The following is a 17,232-nucleotide window of genomic DNA, read 5'->3' on the forward strand; positions in this document are numbered from 1 at the left end:
AGGGAAATGCATAAATCTGCTTCTGACTGCCCAAAGGAAATGTGAGTCATTTCTCATGTCTGGAACAAGCCGTAAATTGCAGGAGAGTAAGGGAGATCAACCATGTTTCTGTCTCAGAAATGGTAGGACCCTTAAGGCATTCCACTGGAGGAAGCTTTTAAAGGTTCCTGCTGGGAAAAGATCGGAAAGAAAAACACCCTGGGATGGGGGATTCCCTGCATTGGGTCTCAAGGAAAAAACGCAATTCAAGTAGAGACAAAGGCACTCCATTAAATAGTTAGGTTTTGAGTACTTACTACCTGGTTTTGGGCAATAACATGAATAAAATCCAGTCCCTGGGCTTGAACAACTCAAAATATGCCAGCTCCATATTTCAGAGGAAATATGTTCTCATGGTTATGGATAACAATAGTTTCAGAGGTTCTTGTCAGAGAAAAGGACAAAGATTTCTACTGAGGCGTCATAGGAGTCACTGGTCACCACGGAATGTGCTGGAGGGCCTCACAAACATATGTTACCAAGGTAACAACTGGCAGCTGTGAAATGCTTAATGTGGGAGAGAAGCAAAATGGCACAGAGGAAGAGGAAACCGAAGGCAAAGAGGAGGGAGGTCTGCTCCAGCTCAACCAAAGAGGGAGGCGGAAAAGGGACTAACCAAACAGCCTCGTGGCCACGAAAGGGGGAATGACAAAAAATAAATTAAACACCCTTAATATTGACAGAGTTGTCAAACCAGAGGGGAAAGTGGCAGAAAATGTGAAAAAAAAAAAATCAGGTAGGAAAAATGCAATACCCGTCTCGTCTTGCCATAGGAAGAATTACTATACCACCTCTCAACACTGCCACCTTCTTTTAGCAGGCGGTTTTATCTTTAGCTAGAGGCGAAAATTCAATCTGGAAAGGCTTGAAAGGAGAAAGAGAAACAAGAGGAGAAAGAGAAGTGACTCTGATGCAAAGACAGAAATGAAATGACAAATAAGAGAGTGAGACTGTGAGCATGAAGAATGCCAAGTGCCCTGGGTCAGGCGTTGTGAAAATGAAGAGATGATTAAGGATATGATGCTTAAAACGAGCAGCTCCTAAAGACCCTGGGAGCACCTCAGGGTTCCCTGTGCACCCTGCAGCAATGGCACCCTAAAGCTCAGATGCAACTTTGCCAGGAGTCTCTGGGGTCCCACAGGCGAGGGAGAGCCACAGAAACTCCCTTTCCAACTAAGTGCATTCCATTATAACAGCTGCTGACACTGCATCTGTTCTTTTAAAGTTCCTCAGAAAAGCAGACTGTGTGGATGGATCTACACAGAGCTCCCTGCTTGTATTCATGGTTGACAAGGCAACACCAATTTGGAGACATCCTCACTGAGTAGCTGCAAGAAGCCAGAAAAGAGGGAGATAAATTATCTATACCAATTTTTTTTTCTGTAGATTTTTTTTCTGTAAAGGAACAGATAGTAAATATTTTCAGCTTCATGGGTCACACTGTGGTCTCTGAGGCAACTACTCAACTCTGATGTTGTCGTGCAAAAGCAGTCAGACAGTACATAAAGAAATGAGTGTGACTATATTCCAATAAAACTTTATTTACAAAAACGGAAGAAGGCCGGATTTGTCCTGGGGGCTACACCGTGTTGATCCCTGGTATAAAAATCACAGACAAAGACACTGTCCACTTCTGTTTTCCAGTTTTCCATTGGAAGTTAGAGTATATATCCTTGGAAAGACCTTGGCTTTGCAACTGAGGGTTGCATGGACAGGAATGTAAACTTGAGGAAATGCCTGAGACAGTTTCAGCGGCCACATCTCGCTCTGTGTGGAGGATGGAAGAGAAGTGAGAAAGGGTAGGAAGCAAAGCTAGAGAATAAGCCCTGCCCAGGCATCCTTTTGGCCTCTTCCACATTGTCCCACACTCATTCCTAGAATGTTAAGCTCACCTGCTCATCCAGAGGAAGCTTGAAGACCAAATACTTAAAAGTGGGCATGAGAAAACTGTACCAATACAGGGGCTGGGGATACACCTTACGTGGAGGGGAATATGCGGAAAGCTTTGCGTGCAAGCTTGTGTGCATGGGCGCCTATGCACACAAACGAGAAAGGCAGAGCCAGGGAGAATGACTCCAGGGTCATTCTCCAAGCTATTGTAGTCAGCCCTCTGGGGCTGGGCCGTGAGCATGGCCTCATGTGGCCCTGAGACAACGGCCTAACCTCCAAGGCACCAACTCTGTTGGTCAGGGCTCATGTATTCCCTGCCAGAGAACACACAATGAGCCAAAGATGGGGCTGTCTGGGGCGCTGGAGTCCCAACTTACCTGGACACGGAAGGGTAGTAGAGCATGGCGGCTCCCTCCACACAGAGCAGGGTAGCCAGGCCCCACGCCATGATGTGATACAGCAGGATGGTGCTAGGGGACAAGCACAACAGCAGCCACAGCTCAGTGGGGCACAGAGGCCTGCCTGGAACTGCCAGGCCAGCTCCTGCGCTCTGGAAAGGTCAGGAAAATGTACACAAAGGAAAGCCCCTCGGCAGAGAGTTTCCTCGTGCTGCTGAGGTTGGTTGGTTGTTTTCCATTGAGGTGAAATTCACATCACATAAAATTAACTATTTTAAAGTGAACAATTAAGTGGCATTTAGTACATTCACAGTGCTCTGGAGACATCACCACTGTCTCCTTCCAAAATGTTTTCATCATTCCAAAAGGAGACTCCATATCCAGTAATTGGTGATATGGTTAGGCTTTGTGTCCCCACCCGAATCTCATCTTGAATTGTAATCTCCATAATCCCAAGGGACAGAACAGGTTGAACTAATCATTGTTGGATGGAAGTCAATTGGTTAGGTGATTGGAGGATGGAAATGACCAGGTGGAGGTAATTGAATCATGGGGGTGGTTTCCCCCATGCTGTTCTCGTGATAGTGAGTGAGTTCTCACGAGATCTGATGGTTTTATAAGGGGATTTCCCTCCCCTCCACCCAATCGCTCGGCTGCCTTGTGAAGAAGGTGTCCTGCTTCCCCTTGGCCTTCTGCCACGATTGTAAGTTTCCTGAGACCTCCCCAGCCATGCTGAACTGTGAGTTAAACCTCTTTCCTTTATAAATTACTCAGTCTCAGGCAGTTCTTCATAGCAGTGTGAGAACAGACTAATACAAGTGATCACTCCCCTTTGCCCATCCCCCAGCCCCTAGCAACCACTAATCTAGTTTCTGTCTCTGTGGATTTGCATGTTCTGGGTATTTCATGTAAATGGAAATATATGCCATGTGGCCTTTTGCACTTGGCTTCCTTCACTCAGCATAATGCTTTCCAGGTTCACTGATGTAGCATGGATCAGTTCTTCATTCCTTTGTTTCTTTTAATATTTTGTTGAGGCAGTATCTCACTAAGTTGCCCGAGCTGGTCTTGAACTCCTGACCTCAAGCAATCCTCCCACCTTAGCCTCCCAAATTGCTGAGATTATAGGCATGAGCCACTGTGCCCCTTTCTTTCCTCCTTTTGTTGGGGTTGGGGCCGGGGTCAGGGTCTTGCTCTGTCATCCAGACTGGAGTGCAGTGGTGCAATCTCGGCTCACTGCAACTGTCGCCTGAGCTCAAGCAATCCTCCCACCTCAGCCTTCTGAGTAGCTGGGACCACAGGCACACACCATCATGCCCAGCTATTTCTTTGTATTTTTTGTGGGGATGAGGTTACGCCATGTTGCCAGGCTGCTCTTGAACTCCTCAGCTCAAGTGATCCCCCCGCCTCAGCCTCCCAAAGTGCCGGGATTACAGGCGTGAGCCACCGCGGCAGCCCTTTCTTCCCTTTTTCTGACTGAATACCATTCCATTGTATACATGGGCCAAGATTCACCCATCAATGGACATTTAGGTTGTTTTCACTGTGAGTAGTGCTGCTTTGAACACGTGTTATGTAACAGTATTTGTTTGAGTTTCTGTTTTGTTTTGAGAGAGTCTCACTCTGTGGCCCAGGCTGGAGTGCAGTGGTGCAATCATAGTTCACTGCAGCCTCCAATTCCTAGGCATAAGCAATCCTCCCACCTCAGCCTCCCAAGTAGCTGGGACCACAGGCATGCACCACCATGCCCAGCTTATTTTTGATTTTTTGTAGACATTTTTTTTTGTAGCGATTAGAGATTTTTTTGTGTTGCCCAGGCTGCTCTCAAACTCCTGGCCTCAAGCGATCCTGCCACCTTGGCCTCCCAAAGTGCTGGGATTACAGGCATGAGCCACTGCACCTGACTGGGTTCCTGTTTTCAGTTCTTTGGGGTGTATACGTAGGAGTGGAATTGCTGGGTCAGATTTTTTTTTTTTTTCCAAGATGGAGTCTTGCTCTGTCACCCAGGCTGGAGTGCAGTTGTTGCAATCTCTGCTCACTGTAACCTCCACCTCCCGGGTTCAAGCAATTCTCCTGCCTTAGCCTCCTGAGTAGTTGGGACTACAGGCGCCCACCACTAACCCTGCTAATTTTTGTATTTTTAGTAGAGACAGGGTTTCACCATGTTGGCCAGGCTGGTCTTAAACTCCTGACCTCAAGTGTTTCACCTGCCTTGGCTTCCCAAAGTACTGGGATTGCAGGTGTGAGCTGCTGCACCGGCCATACATTTCTGCTGTTTATAAACTGTCGCCAGTCTGTGGTGTTTGTTATAGCAACCTAGACAAACTAAGACTGCACCTCACGGGCACAGCACTCGCCAGGTGCTCCTCCCAGCCTCCCCACTTACTCCTCTTACAGCCTCATCCCAGGAAGATGCTCTGAGGCTCAATAGGTCTGAACCGAATGCAAACACCTGGCACATTAACTAGCTGCATCACCTCCACCAGACCCACTTCTCAGAGCCATGAGTTGCTCCTTTCAGCTGGGTGAACATGGAAACCCCCTGCGGCCTTCCTGTGCCAGTACGCTAAGGGCCAGGTGGATGTCAGGCCCGGCTGCTTTCTGCTACTTACGCTGCCCTCCAGGGCAGGCTGGCTGTCCCCGCCCACCTCCACTTTCCCACAGGGCTGGGCCTGCCCTGGATGCCCAGCTGTCTTCACTTTGAGGACAGTCAGGAGGACCCAGCAGTGGGATTTACCAGCGTCCTGTGCTCGGGGAGGTGGAGACATGTACTGGACCATCAGCACTGTTACTCTGGGATTTCCCTTCCAGTGCACATTCTCTACAGAAGAGGGGCCGGTGATAGGAAACACTTCCCACACCCTTAACCTACAAGATGGCTGTCAGCACGTGCAAAGGTGACATCAAGTTGAAATGAATGTACTGATGCGTGCTACTCCATGGGTGAACCTCAGAAGCAATGCTGAGTGAAAAGCCAGACACAAAGGGTGCACACATTGTGTGATTCTGCAGACATGGCGGGGGCTGCTAATGGGTGCAGGGTTTCTTTTTGGGATAGTAGAAATGTTCTGGAACTAGTAGTAGTGGGGCTAACTGATATATAACCTTGCAGATGGCACTAAAAGCCACTGAACTTCACACCTTTAAAAGGCGAATATTACAGTATTTAAGTTACATCTCAATTAAAAGAATCAGAGTTGTATCAGCGCAGTATGTCTCACTCAGTGTACATTGGCTGAATGTTTATTGAGCAAAGATCATGCCTTTTCTAGGCACAGGAAACAGTCCCTGCCTGCATGGGGGTGACCATCTTGAGAGGATAACATAGAAGAATCAGTGTAACGTCCCAGCCTGTGCCCCTGCTGGGGGCCAGCCCCACAGGCCATAGCTGGATGGAGAAGATTTTACATGAAGTCAGGCTCGTAATCGTGATTAATCTAAGAGATGAGACTATGTTTGTGGTGGTTGTTGTTTTAAGAGACAGGGTTTCCCCCTGTCACCCATACTGGCATGCAATGGCACAGTGATAGCTCACAGTAACTTCAAACTCCTGAGCTCAAGCCTGCCTCAGCCTCCCAAGTAGCTAGAACTACAAGCACTCACCACCACACCCAGCTAACTTTTTTATTTTTAGTAGAGATGGAGTCTTGCTATGTTGCCAGGCTGGTCTCAAACTCCTGGGCTCAAGCAATCCTCCCATCTCAGCCTCCCAAAGTGCTAGGATTATAGGCATGAGCCAACATGCCTGGCAGAGACTATGTTTATAAGTTAAAGTGGACAAACACTTGTGTTAACCCAAATACATTTCCCTGAAGATGTCCCTGTCCTAATCTCTGGAACCTGTGAAAATGTTCCCTTATATGGCAAAAGAGACTTTGCAGGTGTGATGAAGTTAAGGATGTTTGAGATAAGGAGGTCATCCTGGGTTATCTGGGTTGGGCCAGTGTAATTGCCAGAATCCAGAAAAGCAGAGACTATCAGCTGCAGAGAACCCGAGAGGAGGGAATTTAAGAAGGACATAACCCACCATTGCTGGCTTTGAAGATGGAGGAAAAGGCCACAAGTCAAAGAATGTGAGCGGCAGCCTAGCCTGGAGGTACATACCTGTAGCCCCAGCTACTCAGGAGGCTGAGGCGGGAGGATTTATTGAGCCCGGGAGTTGAAGGCTGCAGTGAGCTGTGATCATGCCACTGCCCTCCAGCCTGGATGACAGAGTGAGACATGTCTCTTAAAAAAAAAAAAAAAAAAAAAGGAATACAGGCTCCTTCTAGAAGCTGGGAGCTGGGTGTGGCTGGAGCAGAGAGGGTGAGAGAGGACAGAGGGAGGGCCGTGTGTTGGGGACTGGGTCACAGAAGCCTCTGTGGGCCACACAGGACCATGTCGGTTTAGGTGTAACTCTGATCTACTGGAGAGCTCTTTTCATTTATTCAAAAAAATTTTCCAATAAGATAAACCTTAAAACTTGAAAAAGACTGGGCGCAGTGTCTCATGCCTGTAATCCCAGCACTTTGGGAGGCCAAGGTGGGTGGATCAGGACCAGCCTGGCCAACATGGTGAAACCCCATCTCTACTAAAACTACAAAAATTAGCTGGGTGTGGTGGCAGGCACCTGTAGTCCCAGCTACTCAGGAGACTGAGGCAGGAGAATCCCTTGAACCTGGGAGGCGGAGGTTGCAGTGAGCCAAGATCGCGCCACTGCACTCCAGCCTGGGCGACAGAGCAAGACTCCATCTCAAAAAATAAATAAGTAAATAAAAATAAAATGGAAAAAAACAGAATCTGAAAAAAAAGAAAGTTATAAAAGATGAGGGGATAGCTTAGAGAAGAAATCAGCCAATGTCTGTGACTGCAAAGTTTTTATGGAGATGTCAGAAGGGGAGGAGGAGCTGTGCTTGGGCTTGTCTGGTTTGCTCTTTCCTACCTCATCCTCTGGCATGGAAGTGAATCCAGGTGGATCTGCAGCAAACCTTGACCTGAACCTGAGGTTTCCTAACAGAAGGACACGAACCTGGGGCTCCTTCTCAGCCGTGTGAGCCCTCACAGCCCCTCAGCGAGAGAGGCCTTATGCCTCCTGAACACTCAGCTCACCCGATAAGCAAGGAGCTCCTATCCCCAAGCCCTCCCGGAGTCACCTCCACACCTAATAGCCAAGTCTGAATGCTCAGTCCCACCTGGGAAGGCTGTCTCGGCAGAACCAGCAGCTACTACTACGTGCTTCCCGAAAGGAGAGCGGGGGCTTGCCTTCTGCCTCCCAGCTCCCGTTCCCTGCACAGCCGGCATTCTTGCAGTCTCTAGCTTTCATCTTTGTACTTCCATATACCCCGTCCCATTTCCTCCAGGAGCTGAGGCTGCAGCCTTCCAGATGCCTCGGGAAGACTGAAGATGGAGGCTCTGCAGAGCTGACTGGTGCTGTCCAGTCTTGGGTTTGCCTCTCCTGTCTGATGGGACAAGGTGGGGTGGGGGGCTGGGGCTCCATGGGATGAGTGGCTGTTGCTCAAAACTCTACCAGATTCCCGGCAAATATCATAACCCCCACCCCATCGGGACTTTAACTTGGAAGATCAGCTGTGTAGACAAAGGGATCTGAGTGAGAAAGGACATCCTTCTACAATGAGACAAAAGAAACAAGTCCAAAGAGCTTCAGGAGGAAAAGAAACGCTTCCAGCATGCTTTGCCTCCCACACTGTGACTGGTTCCTGGTGTGGCCCTCCCATGGCCTGGCTGGGCTGGGAGCGGGTTAGGGTTGGGGGTATGTCTTAGCAACGTGGGCCAGGAACTCGAAGCTTTGTGTGAGACTCAGATAACTAATGGAGAGGCTTTCTGCAAAGGGCTGGGTGTTGGAGAGTGCAGAATCTCTGCATTCCAGACCCTGACATCAGCCTGGGCCTCTGAAACCCACACCAGGGCAGAAGTCTGAACCCCAATCCACAGCAGATCAGGAGAAGTCTGCGCCCCCCACAGGCTGAAGACCCTTGGTCCTTTACCCACACTCTAGGCAGTTTCCGTGCCCAGGTGTGCAAAGGTGTCCCCGGACCCCGTTTCCTTTCACACTTCCATTTTCTTACAGCAAAGAAGTGACTTCCATTCAAGACCTGCTCCAGGATCCCAAGTGCCTTCTGTTATTGTTTAAAACCTGTACATCCCACACCTCGAACCAGAGCAGTGGTTTAAGTTTTAACTTTAAATCTGTCTTAATGACATTTCTTAGGATTAGGATTAAAAGAAAAAATATTCCCGTGCCAAAGAAAATAGCTAAGTCCTGAAAGGATCTAGACGGGAATGTGAAGTTTAATCCAGCCATCCCTGCAAAGCTGGGCCCTCTGTCCTGGAATTTTCAGGAGACCCCCAGATCTATCAGCTGCAGTCTCTTAAAGGCCACTAGCAGAATCAACCCCACCCACAGCTCTGGAAACAAGCTCTCTCTTAAAAGGAGAGGTACAGAATCTTTTGAAGCCACGCTCTCAGCCCTGGCTCAAACTACCCAGCGTGTCCCCTCTGAGGCCTCACAAGCAGGCAGGCTCCAGGGGGCAGGACGTCCGCCAGGTGGTAGGTGGGGGCTTGGTCTCCTGGGCTATAGCACTGTCTTATTTCTCTGACGTCGGCCTGTTCCTCTTCGATGGGAGCACCAACTTCACTCTGGACAGATGCTTGTCCCAATCCTGGAAACCCGCCCTTGCTCTGGCCTTTGGGAGGCGTCTAGATGTTCCACATCCTTGGACACTCACTTTCTGGGTGATGGCAGGTCCCCGGAAGCCACATTCTGCCCAATACCCTTTAGACTTTAGACTCTAACACCCCCAACATCCTGCCTTCTGATCTCTGAGCTCCAAATGAACTCCCAAACACTGTCCTTGAAGTGAGGTGGGCTTCATGATTGCCTGTCCCAGTTTCTCAGGGCCCTGTCTGTCCACTGGGTCCAGACAGTTCTCAGACTGCCCCGTGGGACCCCATCCCTTTTCCCCTACATCCCCACCATGGGTGGAGGTGAAGTAATGCATCCTCCTATGGCAGCAGGGGGCATTACTCTTCTCCCTGCTTCCTTCCAGCACCCCGAGACTCTTCTACCCATAACTAGCATCTATAAGATCTACAGTTGTGTCAGACCTCCAGCCTCTCCAACACTGAGGGATGCTCAGACAGAGACATGCCAATCACGAGAGCTTCAGGGCCACGGTTTTATCACACTGCTAATTACCTACTCAAAGCCATATTTCCTTTTTCAAAACCTCAGTAACATAATCTGGATGTCATGAGGGCAGCTGCATGCTCAGCTCACAGAGTCTATTTCCTACCTCCTTTAGCAGCTAAGTGTGGCATGAAACTAAGTTCTGGCCAGGCACGGTGGCTCACGCCTGTAATCCCAACACTTTGGGAGGCCGAGGCAGGTGGATCACCTGAGGTCAGGAGTTCGAGACCAGCTTGACCAACATGGTGAAACTCCATCTCTACTAAAAATACAAAAATTAGCTGGTTGTGGTGGCAGTGACCTGTAATCCTAGCTACTTGGGAGGCTGAAGCAGGAGAATCACTTGAACCCAGGCAGTGGAGGTTGCAGTGAGCCAAGATCATGCCATTGCACTCCATCTTGGGCAAAAAGAGTGAAACTCTATCGGGGGGTGTGGGGGGTGGGGTGGAACCTAAGAGTGAAACTCCATCTCAAGAAAAGAAAAAAAAGAAACTAAGAGTGGAACTCCATCTCAAAAAAAAAAAAAACAAAAAAACAAAAAAAACCCAAAAAAACAACAAAAAAACTAACTTCTGGCCAATAATATGTAACTGGCATTGTATGAAACTCCCAGGACATTACTTAAAGCTGGCTCAGGGGAACACAGGCCTCTATTGCATTGTTCTCTTCCAGCTTCCTGATGCCCAGAATGTAGGTGTGATGACTGGAGCACCAGCAGCTATATTGGGCCATGACACTTTGAGGATGGAAGTCACACAATATAATAGTGATGCAGGAAAGTCCAAGGAACCTGGGTCCCTAATGTCCATCACAAGCGTCCTGGATTGCCTACCTCTGGACATCTTTAGCATGAAAGAAATCTCTACCAGGTTTAAGTCATTATTATTATATATATTTTATGTAGCCAAAATGAATCTTCAGTGATATACCTAATTAGCTGGCTCTGACCTTAACTATCATCCCTGGAGAATTTTCACAACCAGGCATATCTCAGTTTGGTTCAGCTGTGTAAGAGTTTGGGAGCTAAGGTAAAAAGATGGAAGGAACAAGCATAAAAATGAAGTAAGCACTAAACTTCAGGCCAGAGAGACCAAAGTTGATGATGTGATCTATATAAGGAATGTCAATGATTTTAGAGCAGGGATCTACTGGGATTACCCAACATATTCTATAGCCTACATATGATCTCTATTTACTGATATTGGCTTTAAAAGTTTTTATTTATTCAATAAGTGGTGCTGGGACAACTGGATATCCACATGCAAAATAACGAAGATGGACCCGTTAGTCACCTGTGCACAAAAATTAACTCTAAGTGGACCTAAATTTAAGCATTCAAACCATAAGAAAACATAGGTCTAAATCTTTGTGACCTTGGGTTAGGCAATGGTTTCTTAGATATGACAAAAGCATAAGAAATCAAAGAAAGTGGCCGGGCGCAGTGGCTCAAGCCTGTAATCCCAGCACTTTGGGAGGCCGAGACGGGCGGATCACGAGGTCAGGAGATCGAGACCATCCTGGCTAACACGGTGAAACCCCGTCTCTATTAAGAAATACAAAAAACTAGCCGGGCGAGGTGGCGGGCGCCTGTAGTCCCAGCTACTCGGGAGGCTGAGGCAGGAGAATGGCGTGAACCCGGGAGGCGGAGCTTGCAGTGAGCTGAGATCCGGCCGCTGCACTCCAGCCTGGGCGACAGAGTGAGACTCTGTCTCAAAAAAAAAAAAAAAAAAAAAAAGAAATCAAAGAAATAGAAAAATTGGACTTCATCAGAATGAAAAACTTTTGTGCTTTGAAAGATACCATCAAATAGGTTTAAAGACAAACCACAGAATGGGAGCAACTATTTGTGAATCATGTATGTAATATGCTACTTGTATCTAGAATAAAGAACTACAACTCAATAATAAAAAACCAAATAGCCCAATGAAATAATGGGCAAAAGAGGTGAATAGACATTTCTCTAAGAAGATACATACATGACCAATAAGCACATGAAAAGATGTTTAGCATCATTAGTCATCAGTGAAATCAAAACCATGAAAAGTTACCAATTCACACGTGCTAGGATGGCTAAAATTAAAACAGACAGATAATAACAAGTGTTGACAAGGATGTGGATAAACTGCAACCCTCACATTACTGCTAGAATGTAAAATGGTGCACCCACCTTGGAAAGCAGTTTAACAGTTTCTTACTCTTACAAGGTTACCACATATCTCAGCAATTACATACCTAGATATATACTCAGGAATATGTGATGAAAACATATGTCCACACAAACACTTGCATACAAATGTCAATTGCAGCATTATTCCTAGTAGCCAAACAATGGAAGTAGTCAAAACAATGGAAGCACACAAAATGTCCATCAACCAATAAATGGATAAACAAAATGTAGTATAGCCTTACACTGGAATATTATTTAGCAATGAAAAGGGATTGTTTAAGTCCATTCAGGCTGCTATAACAAAACATCACACACGAGGTGGCTTATAAACAACAATTATTGCTCACAGCTCTGGAAGCTGGGAGTCCAAGATCAAGGTATGGCAGATGTGGTGTCTGGTGAGGCCCCACTTCCTGGTTCATAGATAGCACCTTCTTGCTGTGTCCCCACATGGTAGAAGGGGTGAGGGAGCTCTCTGGGGCCCCTTTTACAAGGGCACTGATCCCACTTATGACCTAATAACCTCCCAAAGGCCCCGCCTCCTAATACTATCACCTTGGGGGTTAGAATTTCAATATAGGAATTTTTGGAGGAACAGAAACATTGAGACCATAACAGGAATGAAGCACAGATACGTGACAACACAGATAAACCGTGAAGATGTTACACTAAGTTAAAAACCCAAACACGAAAGGTCATGTAGTGTATGATTCCATTGCTATGAAATGTCCAGAACATGCAGCTCCACAGAGACACAGTAGATAAGTGGTTGCTGGGGGCTGTGGGGAGGGGGTAGTGAGGAGTGACTAATAACTAGCACAGAGATGTAGAGGGGATGATTAAAATGGTATAAAATCGATGACGGTGATGGTTATGCAATTCTGTGAATACACTAAAAACCACTGGATTTTAGGCTTTAAACAGGTGACCTTTATAAAGCTGGGGTTTTTTTTTTGTTTGCATTGTTTTTTGAGATAGGGTCATACTCTGTCACCCAGGCTGGAGTACGGTGACATGATCATGGCTCACTGTGCTTTGACTTCCTGGGCTCAAGCCATCCTCCCACCTCAACCTCCCGAGTAGCTGGGACCACCGTTGTACCCCACCATGCCTGGCTATCTTTTTTTTATTTTTTGTAGAGATGGGGTCTCACTATGTTGCCCAGGCTGGTCTCAAAACTCCTGGGCTCAAGCAATCCTCCTGCTTCAGCCTCCCAAAGTGCTGGGATTACAGGTGTGAGCCACTGTGCCTGGCCTATAAAGCTGTATTTAAACAAAAACAAGAACAAAAAAACCGGCAAGGAAGGGCTCCCTCCAAAAGGGACCTGAATCAAGTGGACCATGAACTTGGTAGGGGCAAATGCTTCCTGGATTTGGAGCCCTGCCGTGCCATGTCCAGCTTCTCTGTGTCAGTTCAGCTGTATGTGTGGATGTTTCCTCAACATGTGTGCATCCCACCTACTATAACAGCTGATAGGTATCAAGAGCCTGCAACATGCCAGGACTGTTCTTAACCATACACATGGATTATCACATTTACTCTTCGCAGTGACCTTGTGTAGTAGGTACCATTTCACAGCTGAGAAAACAGAAGTCCAGAGAAGTTAAACAACTTGCCAACAGCTACACAGCTCACAAGTGACTGGGCATCAGTTCAAACACACCAGTGCCCCAGGTACTAACCACTGAATAACTCCCTGCCAAGCAGCCACCTCCAGCCCCAGCATTCTCAGGTTCCAGATTTAGCATGAAGTGTCAATATATACATCCCTTGAACCTTTAAATATAATAAAAAATTGTTTATGCGGTGGCTCATGCCTGTAATCCCAGCACTTTGGGAGGCCGAGGCAGGAGGATCACTTGAAGCCAGGAGTTTGAGACCAGCCTGGGCTGCATAGCAAGACCCTATCTCTACAAAAATAATAAAATTAGCCAGGTTTGGTGGCACATGTCTATAGTCCCAGCAACTTGGGAGGCTGAGGTGGAAGAATCACTTGAGCCTGAGAGGTTGAGGCTGCAGTGAACCACTGCACTCCAGCCTGGGTGTCAAAGTGAGACCCTGTCTCTAAAACATAAAAAATAAACAATAAAATTGTCTATATACATGCCAATTCTGTTTTAGTATTTGTCCAGTTCCAAATATTTCATTTATTGAATTACTTGCTTTCAAGGTTTTTAAAATCCTCAAGATTTTATTTTGTTATTTTGGAGATGGACTCTCACTAAGTTTCACAGGCTGGTCTCAAACTCCTGGCCTCATGCAGTCCCTCCAAGTAGCTGGGATTACAGGCACAGGCCACTGTGCCTGGCTAATATTTTAAATGTGCCTTTGGCCTCTTATGAAAATGAGCTGCCATGGATGTTTCTAGGCGGAGGCGCCAGCTGACAGATTTTGAATGACGGTGTCTGCAACACTACAAAATACTTTTAAATGCTCAGTGCCATCTCTAATCTTCCCTCTAAAATAGAACTAGGGCAGATATCCCATTTCCTCCGTGAATACCTCAGTCCCGCCGATCTCCGGATCACCAGATAAGCATCCACCGCATAGCAAAACAGCCACCAGAAGCAGGCACTGTACAACAGCTGGATCCACATCTGCAATTGGGAAGAGCCCTGCATCAAAATGTCTGGAAACAGGTACAAGAAGCCCAGCCCATCCTTGAGACAGCAGGGCAGACACCGGCTTCCTCTGACGTCAGGAAGCCGCATGTGACAGCTCTCGGGACACAAGTGGGCACAGTCCCTGAGACCAAGGAGGGTGTGGCCTGGGATGGGTGTAGGCATTTGGATTTGACTAAGGAACTCTGCCTTCTGCCCCACTTGTATGCAGGGAGGATGAAGTGCCAAGATATGTCATTTAAACTGGGGTGCAGGCTCAAGGGGGCTTTGAACTCGATAGAAGCTCTTGTTCTGAGGAAGAATGAGTACGGGGAGGAGGGACTCAGGCAGTCCTTCCAAAGACAAGATGGAGGAAGGGGACTCCAGTGTTAGAAACCACACAAGGTCAAGATGTCTCGCTACCGTGGGCTGAGACAGAGGCTCATAGATGCAGTTAGGAAGCCACTGAGGACAGGGAAGCGAGGAAACTGGCAATTCTGCTCCAGCACAGGGCAGTCAACACAGCATCAGGGAATGCGCTTCAAATCACTCACCTGAGCACCACCGTGACGGATGGAGCATAACATACATGTGTATGTGTGTCTGTGTATATATGATATCTATTAACTTATTCAATAATTTCTTTATATATAATTATGTGGTTTTATTTTTTGTCTGAAGACGGACTTTCACTCTGTCACCCAGGCTGGAGTGCAGTGGCGCGATCTTGGCTCACTGCAACCTCCGCCTCCTGGGTTCAAGCAATTTTCCTGCCTTAGCCTCCTGAGTAGCTAGGACCACGGGCACACGCCACCACACCCAGCTAATTTTTGTATTTTTAGCAGAGATGGGGCTTCACCCTGTTGGCCGGGCTGGTCTCGAATTCCTGGCCTCAAGTGATCCACCTGCTTCGGCCTCCCAAAGTGCTGAGATTACAAGTGTGGGCTACCGTGCCCGGCTTATATGTTTTATTTAATATATTTAAGTATATATTTAAACAAAATGCATCCAATGGATTGATAACTTTCTGTGGCAGCTGGTTTTGCTCGTGGCTGCATTTAAGCAGAGGATGCATTTGTGAAGGGGAGGGAGAAACAACACTGGAGTGTCTGCGGCAGCATCCCCTGGAGGGTTTTGTTAAAACACAGAGAGGGCTGGGTTCCTGATCAGCAGGATGGGGCGGGACCTGAGAACCTGCATTTCTAACAGACTCCCAGGGTTTGCTGCTGCTGCGATTTGAGGAGCATAGGTAGGGAGGAGAGGGCATGCCGAGGGACTGGACTCACCGCACTCCCCACGCAGAAAGCAGCAGGCCAAATTTCTGTGCGGTTCACATCTGAGATGCTGTCAACAAAATTTGGGAATCCTAACCACACGGTGGACCGGATCACAACACCTAAGAGAGAATTGGATAATGCTTTGTATCTGATCCTAATCAAATCTAAAGCTGATTTCTTGCTTTGGAAAAATGATAGATACATAATAGAGATAGGAAGAGAGGAAGGAAGAAGGAAGGAAAGGAAGGAAGGAAGGAGGGAGAGAGGGAGGGAAAAAGACAAGAAGGAGGGAAAAGGAAAAAAGGAAGAAAAAAACATACATATTGGTGTGTGCAGAGAGAAAAAGAAGATTGAAACTCACAAAATAACGTTTTTTATTTTTATTTTTTTATTTATCTTTTTTTTTTTTTTTGAGGTGGAGTCTGACTCTGTCACCCAGGCTGGAGTACAGTGGTACAATCTCAGCTCACTGCAACTTCCGCCTCCCGGGTTTAAGTAATTCTCCTGCCTCAGCCTCCCGAGTAGCTGGGATTACAGGCACCCACAACCACGCCCAGCTAATTTTTGTATTTTTAGTAGACGGGGTTTCACCATGTTGGCCAGGCTGGTCTCAAACTCCTGACCTCAAGTGATCCGTCTGCCTTGGTCTCCCAAAGTGTTGGGATTACAGGCATAAGCCACCACGCTTGGCCTGAAACTCAGAAAATAACTCTGATGGTAGCAAAACAAACGCAGGCACTTTAACGTAAACCATAGCTGGCCACAGTCTCATCCCTATTTTGTTTGTTTGTTTACTTGCAATATGTGACTAGCAATCTGTATTTCTCAGCTGCATTTTCAGTGTCTATATTAGTTATTCCTCACATAAAAAAGAATTTTAAAAAAGCTCAATTTAGAAGTTCAAATATATAGTTCCTTCATTCTTTTTTTAAACACTACATTTAAAATTTTCACAAATTAGTTCTCAATAATTTGCCTTTAACATTTATTCTTTGTGAGTTTCTCTTGCTATTAGACCCAAATGTCTAACATCCTCAAAACGGTATGCACACTCATGGTACATATGATGGTTCTTTGTTAGGTAATGCAATATCCTTTGTTTAAAAGCACACTAGGGTCTGGGCACGGTGGCTCACACCTGTAATCCCAGCACTTTGGGAGGCCAAGGCCGGCGGATCACTTGAGCCCAGGAGATGAGACCAGCCTGGCGAAACCCCGTCTCTACAAAAATACAATAATTAGCTGGGGGTGGTGGCATGAGCCTGTGGTCCCAGCTACTCAGGAGGCTAAGATGGGAGAATCGCTTGAGCCTAGAAGGCGGAGGTTGCAGTGAGTCGAGATTGCACCACTGTACTCCAGCCTGGGCAATAGAGTGAGACCCTGTCCCCAAAAAAAAAAAAAAAAAAAAAAACAAAAAAGAAAGAAAGAAAAAAGAACCTGGTAGGCCGGGCGCGGTGGCTCAAGCCTGTAATCCCAGCACTTTGGGAGGCCGAGACGGGCGGATCACGAGGTCAGGAGATCGAGACCATCCTGGCTAACAGGGTGAAACCCCGTCTCTATTAAGAAATACAAAAAACTAGCCGGGCGAGGTGGCGGGCGCCTGTAGTCCCAGCTAGTCGGGAGGCTGAGGCCGGAGAATGGCATGAACCCGGGAGGCGGAGCTTGCAGTGAGCTG

General features: G+C 47.2%; 1 protein-coding gene across 1 annotated transcript in view; it reads right to left on the reverse strand.

Moving 5' to 3' along the window:
• Positions 1-17,232, reverse strand: part of GPR143 (G protein-coupled receptor 143) — a 43,042-nt gene that overhangs the window by 21,373 nt on the left and 4,437 nt on the right. Inside the window, exons 2-4 of the mRNA XM_025371825.1 lie at positions 15,567-15,676; positions 14,183-14,277; positions 2,307-2,399 (exon numbers count right to left, since the gene is read on the reverse strand). Of these exons, the coding sequence (XP_025227610.1) occupies positions 2,307-2,399; positions 14,183-14,277; positions 15,567-15,676 (298 nt within the window). The remainder of the gene's footprint in view (positions 1-2,306; positions 2,400-14,182; positions 14,278-15,566; positions 15,677-17,232) is intronic.

The sequence above is a fragment of the Theropithecus gelada genome, chromosome X (genome assembly GCF_003255815.1).
Source record: "Theropithecus gelada isolate Dixy chromosome X, Tgel_1.0, whole genome shotgun sequence".
Lineage (NCBI taxonomy): Eukaryota > Metazoa > Chordata > Mammalia > Primates > Cercopithecidae > Theropithecus > Theropithecus gelada.